This window comes from Parasteatoda tepidariorum, chromosome 12 (genome assembly GCF_982258835.1).
Source record: "Parasteatoda tepidariorum strain Cologne lab strain chromosome 12, Ptep-v5.0, whole genome shotgun sequence".
In the NCBI taxonomy this organism is placed as follows: Eukaryota; Metazoa; Arthropoda; class Arachnida; order Araneae; family Theridiidae; genus Parasteatoda; species Parasteatoda tepidariorum.
The window spans coordinates 52,223,920-52,246,681 of record NC_141766.1 but is presented as its reverse complement, the minus strand read 5'-3'; the positions used below and the strand labels follow the sequence as shown (position 1 = coordinate 52,246,681).

At 28.6% G+C, this 22,762-nt stretch overlaps 1 protein-coding gene across 1 annotated transcript in view; it reads left to right on the top strand.

Moving 5' to 3' along the window:
* LOC107452704 (adhesion molecule nephrin-like) overlaps positions 1-22,762 on the top strand; it is a 435,364-nt gene that overhangs the window by 310,943 nt on the left and 101,659 nt on the right. Inside the window, exons 14-15 of the mRNA XM_071188109.1 lie at positions 10,323-10,613; positions 11,252-11,524. Of these exons, the coding sequence (XP_071044210.1) occupies positions 10,323-10,613; positions 11,252-11,524 (564 nt within the window). The remainder of the gene's footprint in view (positions 1-10,322; positions 10,614-11,251; positions 11,525-22,762) is intronic.

Sequence of the window (22,762 nt, the reverse complement as noted above, 5' to 3'; positions counted from 1 at the left end):
GCAGCCAGTGATGCTTGACTTCGGTGATCTGCTGGGAACCGTGTCTTAACGATCAGTCCACTGCAGGACTGTATTATTTTGGACATAATTAAAATATTAATAGACCTCAGTAACGTGTGTCTGTTTAGTTTCCGCAAAAAACTTTCATGATCGCATTTAAGATATTTTAATCACAATTATTTCATTCTTTGTGGGAAAAGGTTTTACTGATTGCGCATTAAATATAAGCCTTATGCATGGATTGGATTTAGTACATAATTCTTTAAAATTGCCTAATAGTCTTCCTGATGAAAAAGGTCTCACCGAAATGCTTGCTAGTGGACTTATTGATGAAAACTTTCTCTGTCACGCAGTTCATCTAAAAAAAATTATATTCAGTAAACCGGTGAAGATTATTTTTTTTCTTTGGAAAATACTGAGCGTGTTATCAATATATACATAGATAGATCGACAAATAGATATACAGGCGTTGGACAAAATAGTGGAGACACTTCTATACTAACACATTTTGTGATCTTTCTCAAAAAAATACTTAGAGAATCACTTTATAGTGTATAGTATATGCGATTTTTCATGCCTATCAATGAAGATTTTATTTTATTTTATATCCGTCGTTAAACAGCTGACCAAATATTTGGGTTCACGACTATTAATGTTCAACTCCGCAGCCTTGTAATTTTGAACCAATCCTGGAGACAAGGAAACTCCTGGATCAGTATCCCCAGAGTTATTGATTTGTTATGGGAATATGGAGGACTTTGCGGTTCAACAGATTTAATGTGCATCAGTCATCAGTCACCATTTACTACACGGGCCTGCGGGGATCGAACCCAAGAACTCTTGGACATGGGCCCAGCTCCCTACCCGGCTATCCCGGCCTTATCAATGAAGATTAAAGCTTTTAGAGGTTTGAGGAACCAACAATAAATTATAAACCGAAAATAGTGTTTTCAAGTAGTCTATGCTAAAAATAGTTGTTACGCAAGAGACTTATTGAGTTCATAGATTTTATTTTATTTTTTCCTTTCTTTTGCCAAGCCTGTTATGCTTTTCTTTTCTTAATGCTCTCATTTCTTCCTCCCCTATAATGATGTAGAGGCCAATATGTAACTTTGGCCATTGGAAATGAAAGAAATTGGCAAAATATCGATAATTTTTAATAGTTTTTTTAGTCATCATTCCTAATAATTGCAAGAAGGTTTGTTAACTTAGCCTAAATATTTACGGGAATAAGATTGTTTTAAAAAAAAATATTTCTTGTCTTACTTTTTTTGCTATAACTTTAAAAAACAAACAATAAAATCTTAAAAAAAATTTCACAATGTAAGACTAATCACAAAATTATTGCGTAAATGTTTCAGAAAAATTGTTTAAAACTTTGCTAGATATGACTAATAAAAGTAGTTTTAAAAGGTAGTTAAATTTAAAATTGTTCTTTCTTAACTTTGTAGTGAATCGTATTTGGCAAATAAATATCTTAAAAAATTAAATATTGTATAAATAAATATGTGTATGAATTATTATGAGTATGTGCATGAGATATTATCATTTATTATTTAATTTCCTCTTATAACGCAAAATAATATTTGTTGAAAGCCCCTCATCATTTTGAATTTATTTTAAAATAAATAAAAAAATTGCTTAAAAAATTTATTGAAACTTTTCAAATTTTTCTGATAATGAAATCGGAATTTTTTCATCAGTTGCCAAATGCGATTCACTACAAAATCGTGAAACAAACATTAAATTTTTACCCTACAAGCGCAGAACAAAGAAAATGCTTTAATTACTTATATATTGCACAGCTTTTAAGGATTTTTTTTCTCAACTTTTAAAGCAAACATTTTGTAATTAAATTTAAATTGCTCCAAAACTTTTGTTCAATTTTATTGAATACTTTCAAAGTTAAAGCAGAACAACGTAAGACAAATAAAAAACTAGTTTTTTAACAAAAATGTCAATATCTCCATAAATTTTTAATCTAGGTTTACGAAATGTTACGCAATAATTACATATAATGACCAAAATATTTTTTTAAATTTTTGAATTTGTTGCAACATTTTTTGTCATAGGGTGCTTAAAAGCACCTATTTTGTTTTGTAATTTATTTTCTGCTCATCAAACCTCTGAAAGCTTTAAACGTCACTGATAAGGAAGATAAAGTGCAGGATCTAAATCACATCACTTCTGAAGTTGTAAAATGATCTTTTAAGTATTTCTTGAGAATTAAGAAAAACTGTATAAGTGTAGAAATGTTTCCGTATGTATATATATATATATATATATATATATATATATATATATATATATATATATATATATATATATATATCATTCCTTCATAAGTTTATGTGCTTATGTTATGCTGCTGTTTACGATTCGAAAAATATTTTTCAAGAAATTCTACAAACTTAAGTCATATTTTCTGTCTCGTATGAAATTTATTAAAATATTATCTTACACAAAAAAGTAAACTAAAGCTACCAAGAAAAACGAGCAAATACAATAAGAATAACTTTAAAATAATAACCCTATAGCTTCGAAACGAAAGTAACTAAAAAATATTGCAATCATTCCATTTAGTTTCTTTTTTCTAAACTTATTATGACAAAAGTATTGAAAATGTACTTCAGGAACAAAACAAGCACGTGATGAAAAACAAAAATATTTCTAAAAGGTATAAATTTCTCTAATGTACTTTAGAAAAATTGCTTGCACGATAAAGATCCTTTTTAAACAAAATAAAGTTTGTCCTTTATCAAAAGAATCATTCGGTATATTTCTGAGTAATTCTTAGAACTAATTATTTTTCATAATGGCAAGAAAATTACTATCTAAAATATTGTTTATCTTAATTTTTTTTTAAAAAAAATAAGAATGAGCTAAGAATACTTTTTTATAAATGATTTTTATAGTGTATTAGTTTAATACATCCAACTCGAAAATCGAAAATATGCTTCTTTCCCATTTAAAAGTTCTGATTAAAAAATTCATAATTTTCGATTTGCGAAAACAACGTCAATGTTCGTACAAAATATAATCTTTTATTCCTTTCAAAAGAAATAAAAATATGATCAGAAAAAAAATTTAAAGCTGAATAATAAATATTAAAACTTTAGAAATAATCTTCAAACAAAATCTTTGCCGTAATATTTGCCATAATATTTCTTAAGCATTCTATGATAATAATTTCAAATTTTATTTCTAAAATGATATTTAGATAATTACTTCAAACAACGCGTTGACTTCAGATGATTACTGAAATTGCATATTCCCTTTTCGATTTACAATCAAATTTTAAATGATTTATTACTGATGAAACATTTTTAAAAGAAGTTACTTTTTTAATATCACTTAATATCGTTTAATATTATTAATAAGGACAGGAATAAAGTTTTTGGTATGTTAAAATATTATGATTCAGCTATATTTTAAAATATATTCAGCTATATTTCAACTATATTTCAAAGTATATATAAATATAAGCTATAAAAGGGACATATATAACGCGCATAAATAAAAAGCGGACCATCATGAATAACTGTTAATCTAATGATCGGATCCTCACATTCCAGGACTTAAAGGTTCAAAAAATAACCTCAAATATACTAATTAATTAGCGCAGACGATATTTTAAGTTACTAAACCAGACACAAACGTACATCTCTCACTACCTTTATTTTTAACGGATTCGGATATCTGACCCCCAAAATATAGGTGGTAGCCTCAATCTAGGACTTAAGGTCATTATAGTTTGGTCAAGAGAGCGGTCCAAAATTTGAACCCCTTAATGTTACTTTTATTTCTTGTATATTTTCAGCATAAATTTTTAAGCGAATTGAAATTTTTTTACATGTAACTATAAAATTCGGATATCCAAAGACAATTTCATACAAAATATCACTTTCAGTAAATTTGTCTTATTTTTCACTATTTTTTTAATAATAGACAAAAAAAAGTTGGAATTGCAAAAAGTGTAAAGTTTTTACATTATCTAAAAAGATGTAATTTTAAATGGCAAAATGCAAATTTAAAGTGAAATTTGTCGAGAATTTCCTTTGAACGTAAAGATCCGATCATTAGATCAAAAGTTATTCAGGTTTTTTTTCTTATTTTATGTACTGTACTACTAATTATTATTATAATTATGTCATAATAAATATCATAATAATTATAATAAATAATATAAAAATATCATAATAATTATAATAAATAATATAATAAATTTAATAATTATAATAAATAATATAGTAAATATCATAATAATTATAATAAATAATATAATAAATATCATAATAATTATAATAAATAATATAATAAATATCATAATAATTACAATAAATAATATAATAAATATCATAAAATTTTTAATTAATTATCAATATTTCTTTTCTCTGTACTCCAATTATTCTATCCATTTTAAACTATATTTGTTTGAAAAGGTCCCGAACATTATTTAGAAGTTCGTTAGACATAAATGCATCTTTTTGAATTATATTTTTCCACTGTTTATTAAGCATACTAAACATGTTCAGTTTATCTAAGGACCACTAAGCATTTGACCACATTTAAATGTCTCGAGTTTTATATCAGTCATATCACTATTTTATAAATTATTCCCAATGTTAAATTCTAAAAAAAGAAACATGACTGCTATATCTTGAAAAAGATAATCAATAGTTTAGAAAAAATTCAAAATATTCCTTTCATAAATGAAGAAAGTAAATATTTATCTGAAATACTTTTTATTCGCAACAAAAACATCAAGAATATATGGTTCAGTCAATTAGTTAGTCTAAGTTCATGAATTTAGAGTGCAATTTTAATAATAAGGAATTTTTATGACATTAATGCAGAACTCTTTGAATGTTTTTAAAAGAGTTTTAGAAAATAATTATCAAACTTTACACTTTGAAAGGTGTTTTTTAATTTTAAATGGAGTAATTAAATCTCTAACTGGAAGCTAAAATAAGATTTTTTTTAATTGAAGCTGTTTTAGTAGAGATAAACATTTTTGATGCGGAATACTATAAAACAGAGCTAGTATTTTGTTTATCTACCATTTCTAAAAACAATTTAAAATGAATTTTTATTAAAATTTTCCTTAATGAAAGAAACTTTCTTAAAAATACTTTTAAGTTAAAATAAAAATAACTTCATTTTTCGAAATTTTGGTTAAGCAACGAAATCAATGCATTGGGCATATGATTTTGTATTTCAATTCCATATGGCGCAAAGAGAAAAAAAAAAAGAAGACATTTTTTAATGTAAACGAATGAAGATGGTACTGAAAAATTTTATTATTGAAAAAATTATAACTGACTGGATTACCTTATATATTTGAGTTTATTTAAATAATTGGAGAATATAAGAAAAACATTAAAATGAGTTTGTTGTAAAGTTTACCAATGATATTGGAGTTGACTAAATTATCTTCTGATGTCAATGACGATATGGGTGTATATGAGCAGATTTCCAAAACCTTTAACTTTTGATAATGAAAAAAACAATAAAAAATAATAGGTACACTATTTCTACACCTCCAAAATAGTTTTAAAATGTATAAAATATCAGAAAATAATCGTGAACATCGAAAATTTTGATGCCCTTATAAGTATAAACAAAAAATTAAAATTTTTGAACTAATTTTTCTAGGTTTATGAACATTTCATTAAAAATCATAAAAACGACAAAAGTATAATTTATTTAATAGACATATAAACTTATTGAACCTATTTTTCTTTTATTCAGCAATTTTTTCTCCCTAATAATTTCATCCATATTCACCTTTCATTTTTCATCAAAAATTATTAGTATAATAAATGAATTGAAAAACTTTAATATTAAGTTAAACTGTTATAAAATGTATAAAAAGGCTTACTTTAATTATTTTCAGTCAAAAAATATCTTCAATTAGTAAAACATAGGGAAAAAACAAAGTTCTGATATGTTAAATTCAATTAATTAATCCTGAGGTTACGGTTTGACAGGGTTACGGTCTGGACAACCTAGAGAATAGATCGAAAACTTTACTCAGATGCAACGCAATGCGATGCACACAGCACAGAAAATAAATTAGGCAATGACAAACGTGTGATCAAAATTAGTGTGATTAATTAGAAAAATTAGCTCAAAAATTTAAATTTTTTGTTTCTACTTATAAGGGCATCAAAATTTTCGATGTTCACGATTATTTTCTGATATTTTATACATTTTCAAACAATTCTGGAGGTGTAAAAATAGTGTGCCTATTATTTTTTATTATTTTTTTTATTATCGAAAGTTAAAGGTTTTAGAGATCTGCCCACACATTAAGAATAAGATAAATCTTTCCTTCCACTAACGTGAAAGACTTTGAGCCAAATAGTGATTATTATCCCTTTATTCAAAGAAAAAATTTCGGATAAGCACTTTAAAAATTTCCTGAATTTTTCCCAGATGACAGTACGACACGTGGGGACATCTTATTGTTTATTTGTTATTTGTGGTGTTTTTCATCAAAAACGCTTCTCTGGAAAATTCGAAAAAAGTGGCTTGTCTTTATACTATTTTAAACCTTCGATTATATTAAATCAATTAGAAAAAAATACAAATAAAATTACAGAAAAATGAAACAATTGAATTGACAGAGTATTTACAGAATCAGTATTTTTGTAAGAGTAAGACGGGTGATACTACTCTTCGAGGTAAGGAATAATTAACTCATTCTGAAAAAGCGGACCTCATCGAATCTCTCAGACTTTTCTTTTTAACGCACATCAAATATTTAGAGTTCAAGTCGACTGTACAAAAGATATCGAAGAAAATAGCACCTCTGACAAAATGTCTCCTCTGTCATTCACAAAATGGCACCTCTGTCATTCCTCCGTCGGTATAAACTGTGCAATGATGTTGCCGCTTTGAGCAGTTGCTGCGGGTTTTTACCGAATCTATAAATCATAGAGAGCAACTACTGTTATCGTTCATTCTTTTTACAAACATTATTGCAAATCCATGATGAAATTTCCATTTTTAATATTTTCTTCCTCTCAGAGTAGTCTCTATTTTCAATTTGATCGCCATGAAGATAAGTAGTATGATTCCCCTTATTGCGTACAAAGCAATTTAGATTTCGAAGCGATTACAAGACAAAAATTGTATATGAAAAGGATTGTATATGAAAGACGTCGAAGCAAAGGTCACACAGCTAACTTAGCAAGATTATACGTGCGAATGAGACATTGCTCAAGCTGAAACTGAATATGTCAGGAATTAAGAAGCAGTGCTCCCTGCAATAAACCATCTAGGTATCTCATTCTTAGTAAATGATATGGCCTTCCTTATAATTTTGTTTTCCTTAAATATTTTACTATTCCTATTTTCAAAATAAAATTTTTTCTTTCCACCTTTCAGTAAGTTCTAAATCTAAAAAATGGCAGCGTCACAAACATAACAAATAAACTAAAGTTAGCAAAATCCTATTTTTTCCGAATTGTTTTAACATCTTTTGCTTTCAGAGAAATAGTTTTTTTTCTAATATTTTGCAATATTTTTATTACTAAGAAATATATACTTTCCCTATTTAAAATTGGGGAAGAATAATGCAGCAGCGGCAGAAAACACTAGAAAATTTATCAAAACTACAAGTATGGAATGGTAAGGACTGAAACGAATTACCAACTTCTATTATGTATTCCGTTAGTAAGAGTGTCCACATGCCACTTCATTCCATTTTTCTTTTCTTTGTCAAAGTTTTCTCGCGAGATTCACTTGCTATTCAGACCATATCTATCAAAGACTTACTCAATACGTGACAAAGAAACTATTTTCTAGACTTTGACCTTCTTTCAGTCTAAAAAGAGTTCTTTTGGGAGTGAACCTCTTAAAAATGAAAACTTTCGAAAGAACGTCTTACACGTGGTGTCCAAATTCAATAGGATGTTTCTTTTTGCCTTTGGGAGTAATTCATTTATTCAATGAAGCGATTCAAATTAATATAAATAATGCTTGAATTAAAACAGAGTAGATTTGTTTTATTATTTTAAAATGCTGAGTGCAAAAAATAATCCACATGAATAATTTTTGATATGATGATCAGAATTGCACCTACTAGGCAGGATTTCACTAATTCAAGGGTCTACCTTAAAATATGTTAATTAATTAGTGCAGATGATATTTAAAATTATGAAATCAGCTACAATTTTCGTACAAATTGTTTTCGATCGATTAATTTTTCGACCCTCAAAATATGGGGTTTGCTCAATCTGGAAAATATGGTCCGATAGTTTCGGTAGAAAAGTAGTTATAAATGGACCTCTTATTGCAAATAAATTTTTTTTTCATATTTCGCACTATATTTCGGGAATTTTTGAAGCGAATCGAAACAAATTTGCAAACAATTACGAATTCATGATGACAAATGGACAATGGAGGGTACAAAATTTAATTCATGAATCAAAAAAATAATTCCATACTAAAAATATATTTTCAATATTGAATTTTTAGTTTATTTTATTTAAAAATATTAAAAAAATTTTAATATTAAGGCATACAAATGTTTACAGACTTTTACTGTATGTAGTTTCAAATGACAAAGTAAAAAATTCAAATGAAATCGATCGAACTGTTCTAGAGAAATCAAATTTTAAAAATACACCTTTTTAAATTTTGAACTCAGAAACTATTTAACAAATACATTTCACGTTTTGCACTTTTTTCATTTTTATGAAACATTATTAAAATTATGTAAAGATTTGACTAGTATTAAAGAAACTAGTATTAAAGAAAATAACGAAAATTGTTAAATGATAAATAAAAGAAAATATTTTTAAATAAAATTTATCTTTGGATAAACAAATCTCATAATTTTGGGAAAAAATTTTCAATTCACCTACGAAGTTCTCTAGATATCGTGAAATACGCACGAAGAGAAAAAAAAGTTTAAAGGGCTCAAATATTTGATTGCTCTTCTGCTTAAAATATTAGCACCATATTTTTATCATTACAGTTACCCAACTTATTTTGAGTACTAAAAACATTATTTTGAGGGTCAAGAATCCGCTATAATTTCATGCCTGTAGTTTGATATAGAAAAATATTTCTTCATGTAAAATTAAATTTTAACTGAATAATGAAAATGCATGTTTTATTTATTATTTTGAAAATGAAAATCGATGGTATTACTATGTTCATGTGCAACAACTATTAAACATAACATTCATTTATAATATATGACATTCATTATATATATATATAAATATATATAACGTCGTTGCCGAGTGGAAGGATTAAAACAGGTCATAGGTCGGGAAGGAGGGTACAAAATTTATTTATTAAATATTAGACAAGAGCAGTCATGCGAGTGACTGAAAGTGCACATGAAAAGTTGCGCTCCTTGGTTATATGTTAGGGAAAATCTTGCAAAGTAAAATCCGTAAAATGTCTTAATTTCGGGAAAGAGGGAAATCTTAGTAGTTGCTATTGGTTTATGAAATAGATCGAGCGTTTCCCACACAGAGCAAAGGGAAAAATGTCCTGCTTTTAATTAAATGCATACTTGAGCCAAAAATAGATTTAAGAACAGGATGTGACTTTTAAAAGTGTGAGAAAATATTTCGATTAGAATAATAATTAGGATAACATAAAAAGATTAATTGAAGCTTTTTATGTTACGTATATATATATATATATATTATATATATACCGAAGAGCCATTACATTATGACCACCCTCCATCTATAACAATGGGCTCGCCCAGGAACAATGTTTTCATGGGGCACATTAGGACCCATAATCCTTATAGAACAAACTCAGACGTCTGTAAACTACTTGAGCATAGTTGCAGACCAGGATCACCTATTCATGGCAACAGTTTTTCCGGCGGGGGATGGTGTTTACCAACAGGATAATGCACCATGTCATAAGGGTCGAATCATCATGGATTGGTTCGAGGAACATTCCAGTGACTTTCAAGTCATGTCTTGGCCCCCAAATTCACCTGCCCTTAATCCAATAGAGCATTTATGGTCCTACATGGAAAACCAAATTCATGCTGTCACGCTTACCCCTCGCAATGTGAGGGAATTGCGGGACCAGATGGTGAGCGCTTGGTACCAGATACCTTAAACTACCTATCAGCACCTTGTGGAATCAATGCCACGGCGGGTGCTAGCAGTTTTGAGGGCTAAAGGTGGTCCTACATGTTATTAGCAGGGTGGTCATAATGAAATGACTCTTCGGTGTATATGTATACAATAGTTATGTAAAAGAGGAAAATATGTGTATTTCTTACATTGTAAAATAATAGAAATTAAAAATAAAAAAATACAAAATTCTCTTTTTAGATGCTCCTGTATTCGCGATACCTGAGAAGGTTGTTGAAATGATTGAAGGTCGATCTGGTGAAGTGAACATGACGGCCAAAGCTTATCCCGAAGTACACACTTATAAATGGAGTAAAAACGGAGTATTTGTCCCTCGCTGGGCGAAGGACTACAGAGAATCTCCTGTAGTCACTGCAAATGGAGCTGTTCTGTATTTCAACCACGTATCTAGGCATGATTCTGGAGCATATACATGCATTGCTCAAAATGTTGAAGGTTCCACCAGTGCAACATTAACTTTGAACGTTTTGTGTAAGTTCATTAATTATAAAAATAAACAATTAAACTAAACAATTAATAATCTAATTGTAAAACATTCATAAAGACATTAAAAACGCTGTTAACTGTAAAGGTAACATTTTTTATCAGACAGTGAAAGAGGGAATCAGCCAATGTTCAATAGTATTTATCTGAAATGTAAATATGATTTGGTTTTACTCTAGAAAATGTAACCAAATAGAAACCAGTTGAGTGCCATTAATATAAGTGTTACTTTTTTCAATAGTAGTTGAAACTACGTTTGTCATTGCACGCGTAGTTGTTGCTACGTAATAACTACGTTGTTATTGCGTAGTATAGCTATAACTACGTAATAACAACGTAGTTACGTAGTATACGTAGTTATTGCTATGTAATAAATTCGTAATGGCTACGGAATAACTACGTAGTTACGTAGTATACGTAGTCATTGCCACGTGTGTTATTGCTAAGTAATTATTTGCAGCCATTTAAGAAACTGATTCAAACAAAAATAGTTATACAATAAAATATTTTAATACTTATTTATTAGAAACATTTAACTTAAAAATGAGAGATGTAAGCGTCAGTGTTTAAGCCATAAAAGTATTTTACAATTTTTTTAATCAGTTTTTTTCTTTTTAAAATTTTAGATCCAGCGTCAGTTACCAATGTAACTACAAATGTAGAAGTAGCAGAAGGAGATACAACTCAGCTAGAATGTACTGCTGAAGGAAAACCTTTGGATGAAAATGCAATTATTTGGATGCGTGAAGGATTGTCTTTAAAATCTTCTAGCACAGATATCGGACGATCTGTACTTATATTGAACAATGTTACAAGAAAGGATGGTGGTGTTGTGGAATGTGTGGCAAATAACAACGTAGGTCATCCCTCCAGAAGAAAAGCCCAAATCACAGTACTTTGTAAGTAGTACTTTTTCCAAATCAGAGTACTTTTTTATCATCTGCGTTTAATATTGCATAGAAATTCGGCAAACAGGAAGCTATGAAAAACAATTAATTTAATATTCACGAATAATAAATTTTATGCATGCTATGAAGTACACGTGTATTATTTTAACACTTTATTACTTGTCAAAATTTTAATGCTTTGCTATTTCTAAAAATGTAAACGTGTGCAAAATTTATGTTATTTTTTTATTTATTTTCAATGACTAATGTAGGACGCTTATAAGATGTTACGCCTTCGGAGCGATCGGTTCAAATGTACCATTTAACATGAAAAATTCCTCCTGTATGGAAAACCACAATTAAATTATTGTTTATCCAAGTTGAAAGTAATTTCACGCATGCTAAAATCACGATCGACGATACAAAATAAAATTGCTTGATATCTTGTATACATCGCGATACTTTGTCCGCAATTCACTCTCATATTTTGTTCTCTTCACCCGCTACACAAATAAGATGCATTAAAAATAGACTAAAAACTGAATTTTCAGCTTCAGAAAATAAACAGACACACCAATTAATTTCCGAACTTGAGTTATGTGACAATAAGCCATGCCATAGATAACGAAAGAGTTATGAATTAGGAGGTAAAAGTTTTAAAGTTGACATTTCAAAAAACTTGTGGTTTCAAGGACTCCCGCCTGAACTGCAATCTATGTCGGCTATTAGTTCCAAATCTCTGGATAACTTAGACAAATTGACCGACAAGATTTCAGAATTACGTACTTACCCCGCAAACAAAGATTTTTTTCGATTAAACAATCCAATCCTGGAACTTCACAACGAGTTTCCTCATACGATGATATCGGTGAACTATGGAGCGAAATTCCAGCATTAAGTAGCGTTCTATAGATATTATCGTGTGAGCGCTTTTGGGATCCTTTACGTTCGCAACCAAAACAAATCGCCTCACCAGCACCGAACACCTACAAGACCTTTCTCACTTACAAGGTCTACAAGACTTTATTACAGATTGTTGACTAGAATTCACAACAACTCAATTGTTTCCCTTTAAAAGCTTAGCTAAACAGAAAAGGAAGTACAGTGGTTGCTATCGCGAATTGTTTGCCACATATAGTGCTATTAAGCACTTCTGGCATTTATTTCAAGCAAAAGATTTTTCACTTTTTACCGATCATAAACCATTAGCATACGCTTTTCAAAAGCGCTCTGATAAATGCTATCTACGGCAGTGTAGGAAATTAGACTTTATTTCCCAATACATTACTGACATCCGCTATTTAAAGGATTCAAAAAACATAACTGTCGATTCACTAATAAATGTGATAATCATGCCAAACGTTATAGATTCTGAGAAAATTGCACCAGCACAACAGGCTGATTCGGAGCTTAAATATTTATTGGAAAACTTTGAGATTTTAAAGTTTAAAGCGATCTCCATATTAGGCTGTAAGCATTCTGTTTATTGTGACTTATTGACAAGTACTGTTCAATTTTACATGCCTGCAACGTTTCGTGAAAATATTTTCACAACTTTACATAGTGTATAACATACTGGGGTTCAGGTACTATTAAATTAATTCGATCTAGGTTTGTAAGGTATTCTTTAAGATAATATTGAGCAAAATAGACATATCTCATATTAAAAGTAAAACTTTTCTCGACACTGGAAGCCACTCGACACGTAAGTAAATTTTCTTACCAATTACAGAGATTCCATTAAGTTCATCTCGACCTTTTAGACCCCCTTCCACCATCAAACGGAAATTCTTATTGTTTAACGAGGAAATTCAGGTATACAAAGTGGCCAGAATCCTAAACAATCTCAGACTGCCCCCAAAATTTTCCAATCATTAAATTTCAAGACTTAGTTGTCCTGCCTATAGTACTGCAGATCAGGGCAGGAAAGTTATCTATTTAAATCTCTTTCACAACATCTGGGAATCCGGTAGATTTGAACTTCACCTTACCACTCACATGCAAATTGTTCACATCACAAAAACTCACATACTGATTGAAAAATGCTGATTCCTATCCTTAAAAGCAGCTCATGATACTGAGCAATGGTCAGTAGCTCTAACAACATAGATGCTGAGAATCCGGACACTCATTAAAAATGACTTGAAGGCAGCGACTGCAAATTTAGAGTATTGAAAGGTGTTCCGATTTACAGGGAAGCTTTATAACCCCTCACCTGCAGAGCCATTACCTACACAATTGATAGAGGACATGAAATCTTATTTTGAGAAGGTGCTCCTGTGCCAGCGTGAAGGCATGGGTAGAAAACCATTCTTCTGTACTCTCATCTAAAATACTACATTCATGTCTTTGTTTGAAATGATGGGGTTCGAAGGCCGCTCCAAGCTCCATACGATGGTTCATTTAAGGTTCTAACAAATGTATCGACATAAAGTGTTGAAAGGGCTAAACAGACATTTATAGACAGATTGAAACCAGGCTACTTTACCAGTCGCATTCTCACCCGCTCTTCTCTAGCTATCCCAATGACCACTGAAAAAACTGCTCTGACTGTATCCATATGTATCTAAAACTACTATCTGTATCTAAAACTACTGTAACTGTATCTTAAACTACAGAAACTGTATCTAAAACTACTAACGAACAGACTGTTTAAACTTATAAAACAACTCGTGGTAAACATATCAAGCCTCCTCAGCGTTATGCGTATTTCTAGAAACACTGCAGGGGGAGTGTGTGGCAATCCAACCCGTCGTTACAGTGATAAAGCATAGCTCATGTGTTGTTTAGGTGTATACATATGTTTTGGGGGTCTATAAGAACACATGCTAGGTAAATGCTTATGTGCGTACATTTTCGTTACATACGTTCTTACTAACGTTATATATAAATACGAACAAAATGTATCATTATGCTATACATTATAAAATGCGTATTGTATAATAAATTATGCATGTAGTTGACAATCTTACTTACTTGTAAGCATCTTATATGTAATTAAATACTTTGATTATCTGTTATCACAATTCCAGTAGTAATCAAAAGTATGCAAAATTGATTGTCACGATTACAAGTAATTCATTTTTGTAATCACGATTACTGTTGTGATCAAAATTAGGATATGTTATTACTGTAAGGATAATTAATTACTGCAATAAAAAAATGTAATATATTAAATTTTTGCCTAACTCTGCTGTGAAGCAGCATAAATTGTTACACAACAGGAAGAAGTAAATAGATAATCACTCTAATTACGAAAGAATTTTATATCTTAAAGTAAATTAGTTTCGTTTGATTAATAGTAAATATTCGTTATTAATTTCGTCACACAAAAGTTTATTCTGTATATCCATTAAACAAAAAAAGTTACAAAAGACTGACTTTACTTGTTATTTAATGTATACATTTTACTCTTTAATTACTTTAGTTAAACAACTTTTCATTCATGATAAGAGAAAAAAAAACTCATTAGTTTCTATTATAAATTGTTAGTAAAAAATGAAATACATGACCAAAATTATCCTTTGTGTCTTAAAGCATCAGTGGACGCCATGTAGTCGGTGACAAAGTTATGTTCTCAACAAATCACTTATTTCGAGTTTTTTTTTTCTTCTTCTCTACCGGAATTCCAAGGTCACAATTTCATTCATTTTCAGTTCGACGTGGCGCCAAGACGTTAGTTTGCTTTTCGCTCTTTATGGCATGTCAGTAATATTTTCTTGTTTTTATAATTTATATTATACATTGAATGGCTTTGGAGAAACAGCATGTATTGAAATAAGATCCTAAAATACTCTCACAAGACATTAATAATAAACGTGTGTCTCATTTTTTCCCCTTTTTTTGACAAATAGAATCAAGTAATAAAAAAATAATATTAGCCTTTACTTAAAAATCCAACTTGAATCAATATAAGTTATTTCCCAGTTAAATGATAAAAGGTCACTTAGCCAGGAATGTATTTTTCTAAAATTTGTTATTGCAAAGAATATTGCAAAGAATATACATAGAAATTGTGTTTCATATGATGAATACATTTTCTCTATGACATAAATCGAAATCATGTTAATTAAAAGGAAATAAATTAAAATCTCCAATATTTTTGCCCACCATTTTATTTTATTTCATTAAAAACATATTGACGTTTCAAAATATTTCAATACTGTCGCTAGTATATGTGAATATATATTAAACCATACAACTTTATTTTTCATAACTTGATATTTTTTAATTGATAACCAAAAACAACACGTTTGTGTACCAGGTTTTATACTTGTTTTTGCATCAAAGTCTCTTGATATACAGTTTCACTAACCTCCTCAATAATTACTCCAAACAACATAAAATCCCAATTCCTCGTTTTATTCCCCATGAAAACTGCGATATAAAATAAATTCAACAGTGCACGTTACGCTTCCAGCAAAGTAAAAATCACATAAAAATAAACAAATTAGAAGATGCTTATGCTATTTATTATAGAATCAAAATTTTTAAAATTACCATGCGTTCACATGGTCCAACAAGATGAATATTCTAATCGGTATTAGAGATACGTCCTAGAAGGCAGTGTGTTCTTTTTCATGTTCAAAACTGTTTCTGGTAATTTTAAACTTTAGAATAGAGAAGAGTAGATATAATATTTGAAGAATTAAACCATTCCTTCATGGAGACGGTGATAAGACGTAGTTCAAGATCAGGGTCCTGATGTCATAATTAAAAAGATATCTTTAATCATAACTACAAGGTTAAACAATTGAAATGTGCCACAATTGAATTTCACAATTCTTGCATCAGATTGATAATGATCTAGTTGATAACCATTTGCAAAACTTAATCTGAACAATCATTCAAAAAAATTAAATGTTGATTAATATATTAGTACAAGAATTTTACTGTTGAATAACCAATTCGATAATTTTCAACTACTCTTTTAAAAGAGTAGTACATTTATGTTTTAATCTGAATAAATATAATAAATGGTACTAAAATCATTACTACGCTTGTTCAACATGAGTTGCATATTTGTAACCCTATACAATCACTTTCAAACCAAGCCTTTCATACATTATGTGTTTAACAGATAATTAGTTTCAATGTAGTGTTTTCATATAAATTAGATGTTAACTTTATTTTGTGAAATTCAAAACAAAAGTTCAATTTATTCCCAAGTATACACGATTTAAAATAAAACTTATTAGGTGATATAAAGATAGATTGTTAAATGAGTTTCAAATTTCATTTAAAATATTTCATGTGGTATTAAATTTTATTTGATAGCTCATATACACATACTCTCCTCTTTCAAAATTTGTGATAATAATGAACTTAAAAAATTATAGAAGTAGAAAACTGTATTTATTAAACTCTTTATCATCTTAATAATATATCGAATCTCTGCGGAAAAAAATTAAAATAATTTATCATAACTTCATAATGTCACAATTATCATAACTTCATAATGTCACAATTATCATAACTTCATAATGTCACAATTATCATAACTTCATAATGTCACAATTATCATAACTTCATAATGTCACAATTATCATAACTTCATAATGAACTTCATAATATAAATGGCGATAAAATTTCTCGTAACGTTTCTTGTAAATGTTCCAGGTAAAACGTTTTCATAAGAATTCAATACAATCTTAATGTTTCAGATGTAAAGACACACATTTGATAGGTTTTATGTTAGAATCTACTTCGAGAAACAATCACAACTTATTAAAAAATAAGATTTTAAATTGTGAGAACATTTTAAATTGTAGGAACATTTAAATTGTAAGAACATTTTCTTAAAAATAAAGGTTCTTAACATAGCGGACTCAATAAAAACTGATCTTCTTACTGTAAATAGAAATGAAATTTTTTGCAGCTTGAATAGTACTTATACTGTTGTTTACATATCCTAAACACGCACACTTATATACCCGCCTCATTTTATTATTTTTGAATTTAGATTCAGATAAATATTTATTTCTCATTTTTAATATCATTGCCAATAATGACTTATTTTTCATTTTTCTTTAATAAGTCCCTTTCGTAATTTAAAATTCTTCTAAAAATTTCAGAATGTGAGTTTATGATTTTTAATAAGCTTTTAAATCGCGTTTTAAATATTAAATCTGTAAGATACGTAGGTAGAAATTTTCTATTGGGTGCCCTTTTATTTTGGCTATTTTTTACATTCTTACGGAAAGAATTTAAATATTTTAAATTCGCCTTGTACTGAATAATAAAGAATGTTACTACTGACTCAGAAATACTTAAATTGCCTTATCTAAAATCACATTGAAAAGCTTCGTACACACCTTTTTTTTGGAATCAATTACGTGTGTGCATTACCATTAATGAATTACTCCATACAAATTTAAATTTATTCTCTAGTTCATCGATGATCTTTCAACTTAGAACATCAACGCACTTAAAAAAAACAAGCAATGAAATGTAAATTATAAAACAAAATATAATTCAAAGTATTAAATAAGAAAGTTAAAAGCAATATAATACTTAATGTAAGGTAATTTCGAAAAATTAAGCTTTGAAACGATTAGTTTTTAAAAGAATTCTTGATGCATCAAAAATTTAAATCTCTATTTTAAAATATTCGACTAATTTTGAAGCTTTTTGGTGATTTACTAAAGAAGGAATAGCTGATTAATTGCAAACTTTAACGCCCAATTCATTTGAATCGATAGAGGTGACTTTATTAATTTCCCGCTTTGAGGAAACGACGTACTTTCATTACATTAACTTAATTGCAGCGTTTTCAGTGGTCGTTGTTTAGCGCCTTTGGCTTAATTTTAATTTTAAACCTTCATTTAGTACTTCTTTGAAGTAGCAATGATCCATTTCTCTAAGAATCTTATTTCTCCGTAATTTCTGAGATTATAAAAGCTTGTTTCTTGTGAGAGCTATTAAATTTTAAGAGAAAAATCTTAAATTTTAAATTGAATGAATAAATCCAAGCGTAATAACAGAAAATTAAACATGTAGGGAAAAGTGGGGTAAAACTGAAAAACTAAGAAAGCCTTTTGAACTTAAACCGTTCGTCCAGGAAACTGTCAGATTTATTCAAGGTTTAACTGTGCACAATGCATTCAGGAAAAGTCATAAACATACTACTTTTTTTAAATGATTCTTTTCTAGAAAAATTTAAATCACCCGGTGACATGTATATGTATAATGCACCAGTTTTACCTCACTAGTGGAGTAAGACCAGGTACACATGTTAACTAAATGGGAAATTTATAAATTCTAGAATTTGGGTGAAAAAGTAGTATACATTTTCAATTTATAAGACGATTTATGAGGCATGAAATTACTGAATAATTGACTAATAAATGCTGTCATATAATGTGTAGCATCAGGAAAGTGTAGATAAGTAAGAAAATATTTATAAACAACCTCGCACAATTGTTGTAATAAATTCTTCTATGACGTAAGAAAAATCAGAGAAATATACTCTGATTCACTTCAACAACTCCTACAATAAATATGAACTCAAAAAAGAAAATTTATTGAAAAGTTGTTGACTGTTGACTGTTTTCGTGCTTATTCAAAAAGGCAGGTATCTTAAAACTTGTAACATAATTATCATTCTATATGTGTCAAAAAAATCGTCTTTAAATAAAATTTTGCATTCAATTGTTACTGAAGATTTCATTAATTTTTAAAAAGACGCTTAAATATACAAAAAAATCTCTAAAGATGCTAACTGAATAATTGGCTACGAAAAACTGTCATAGACTGACCAAGTTCTGACTAAACTAGCACAATTGTTCTAATAACTCTTCTATGATATAAGAAGACTCAAAGAAAATTAGTTTCAATCTCTGATGCAATGAATAAATATAAATCTAATAGTCTAAGATAATTTAATGGAAAAGTCATTGATTGCTGCCAACTTTTGCACTCATTCAAAAAGACAGGTGCAATATAATTCAATAAACACACTTATCATTCTATTTATGTCAAAAAGAACTCTTAAATAAAATAAACTTTTACATTTAATTACAACTCAAGATTTAAGTAGTTTTTAAAAAGACTCTTAAATCTACGAAATTAAAAGTGATGACTGAATAATTGGCAACGAAAAACTGTCATAGACTGACAAAGTTCTGACTAAACTAGCACAATTGTTCCAATAACTCTTCTATGATATAAAAACAAAACTCAAAGAGACGTACTTTGAATAATTTCAACCTCTGATGCAATGAAAAAATATAAATCTAATAGTCTAAGATAATTTAATGAAAAAGTCATTGATTGTTGCCTACTTTTGCACTCATTCAAAAAGACAGGTGCAATATAATTCAATAAACACATTTATCATTCTATTTATGTCAAAAAGAACTCTTAAATAAAATAAACTTTTACATTTAATTACAACTCAAGATTTAAGTAGTTTTTAAAAAGACTCTTAAATCTACGAAATTAAAAGTGATGACTGAATAATTGGCAACGAAAAACTGTCATAGACTGACAAAGTTCTGACTAAACTAGCACAATTGTTCCAATAACTCTTCTATGATATAAAAACAAAACTCAAAGAGACGTACTTTGAATAATTTCAACCTCTGATGCAATGAAAAAATATAAATCTAATAGTCTAAGATAATTTAATGAAAAAGTCATTGATTGTTGCCTACTTTTGCACTCATTCAAAAAGACAGGTGCAATATAATTCAATAAACACACTTATCATTCTATTTATGTCAAAAAGAACTCTTAAATAAAATAAACTTTTACATTTAATTACAACTCAAGATTTAAGTAGTTTTTAAAAAGACTGTTAAGTCTGTGAAATTAATAGTGATGACTGAATAATTGGCTACGAAAAACTGTCATAGACTGACCAAGTTCTGACTAAACTAGTACAATTGTTCTAATAACTCTTCTATGATATAAGAAGACTCAAAGAAAATTAGTTTCAATCTCTGATGCAATGAATAAATATAAATCTAATAGTCTAAGATAATTTAATGAAAAAGTCATTGATTGTTGCCTACTTTTGCACTCATTCAAAAAGACAGGTGCAATATAATTCAATAAACACACTTATCATTCTATTTATGTCAAAAAGAACTCTTAAATAAAATAAACTTTTACATTTAATTACTACTCAAGATTTAAGTAGTTTTTAAAAAGACTCTTAAATCTACGAAATTAAAAGTGATGACTGAATAATTGGCAACGAAAAACTGTCATAGACTGACAAAGTTCTGACTAAACTAGCACAATTGTTCCAATAACTCTTCTATGATATAAAAACAAAACTCAAAGAGACGTACTTTGAATAATTTCAACCTCTGATGCAATGAAAAAATATAAATCTAATAGTCTAAGATAATTTAATGAAAAAGTCATTGATTGTTGCCTACTTTTGCACTCATTCAAAAAGACAGGTGCAATATAATTCAATAAACACATTTATCATTCTATTTATGTCAAAAAGAACTCTTAAATAAAATAAACTTTTACATTTAATTACAACTCAAGATTTAAGTAGTTTTTAAAAAGACTCTTAAATCTACGAAATTAAAAGTGATGACTGAATAATTGGCAACGAAAAACTGTCATAGACTGACAAAGTTCTGACTAAACTAGCACAATTGTTCCAATAACTCTTCTATGATATAAAAACAAAACTCAAAGAGACGTACTTTGAATAATTTCAACCTCTGATGCAATGAAAAAATATAAATCTAATAGTCTAAGATAATTTAATGAAAAAGTCATTGATTGTTGCCTACTTTTGCACTCATTCAAAAAGACAGGTGCAATATAATTCAATAAACACACTTATCATTCTATTTATGTCAAAAAGAACTCTTAAATAAAATAAACTTTTACATTTAATTACAACTCAAGATTTAAGTAGTTTTTAAAAAGACTGTTAAGTCTGTGAAATTAATAGTGATGACTGAATAATTGGCTACGAAAAACTGTCATAGTCTGACCAAGTTCTGACTAAACTAGTACAATTGTTCTAATAACTCTTCTATGATATAAGAAGACTCAAAGAAAATTAGTTTCAATCTCTGATGCAATGAATAAATATAAATCTAATAGTCTAAGATAATTTAATGAAAAAGTCATTGATTGTTGCCTACTTTTGCACTCACTCAAAAAGACAGGTGCAATATAATTCAATAAACACACTTATCATTCTATTTATGTCAAAAAGAACTCTTAAATAAAATAAACTTTTGCATTTAATTACAACTCAAGATTTAAGTAGTTTTTAAAAAGACTCTTATATCTGCGAAATTAAAAAAATTACTGAATATTTGGCAGCAAAAAAATGTAATAGGCTGACCAAGTTCTGACTAAACTAGTACAATTGTTCCAATAATTCTTCTATGATATTAAAAAAAAAAAACTCAAAGAGACGTACTTTGAATAATTTCAACCTCTGATGCAATGAATAAATATAAATCTGATAGTCTAAGATAATTTAATGAAAAAGTCATTGATTGGTGCCTGCTTTTGCACTCATTCAAAAAGACAGGTGCAATATAATTCAATAAACACACTTATCATTCTATTTATGTCAAAAAGAACTCTTAAATAAAATAAACTTTTACATTTAATTACAAGTCAAGATTTAAGTAGTTTTTAAAAAGACTCTTAAATCTGTGAAATTAATAGTGATAACTGAATATTTGGCAGCAAAAAAATGTAATAGACTGACCAAGTTCTGACTAAACTAGTACAATTGTTCCAATAATTCTTCTATGATATTAAGAAAAAAACTCAAAGAGATGTACTTTGAATAATTTCAACCTCTGATGCAATGAATAATTATAAATCTGATAGTCTAAGATAATTTAATGAAAAAGTCATTGATTGGTGCCTGCTTTTGCACTCATTCAAAAAGACAGGTGCAATATAATTCAATAAACACACTTATCATTCTATTTACGTGAAAAAGAACTCTTAAATAAAATAAACTTTTACATTTAATTACAAGCCAAGATTTAAGTAGTTTTTAAAAAGACTCTTAAATCTACGAAATTAAAAGTGATGACTGAATAATTGGCAACGAAAAGCCATTTGATCAATTGCCGTCCAAAGAGAGAAGTCGAAGAATAAGAAGAAAAAATTCTTCGGAATTCTTCTTCTTAATTAGAACAACCATTAAAAAAGATGGCCGCAACTGCACAATTGCATTTCCTCCAGTGGACACAAACTCCTGAATGGAACAAGAAAACTCAAGAGAAATATGTTGTCTCTTCCTTTCAC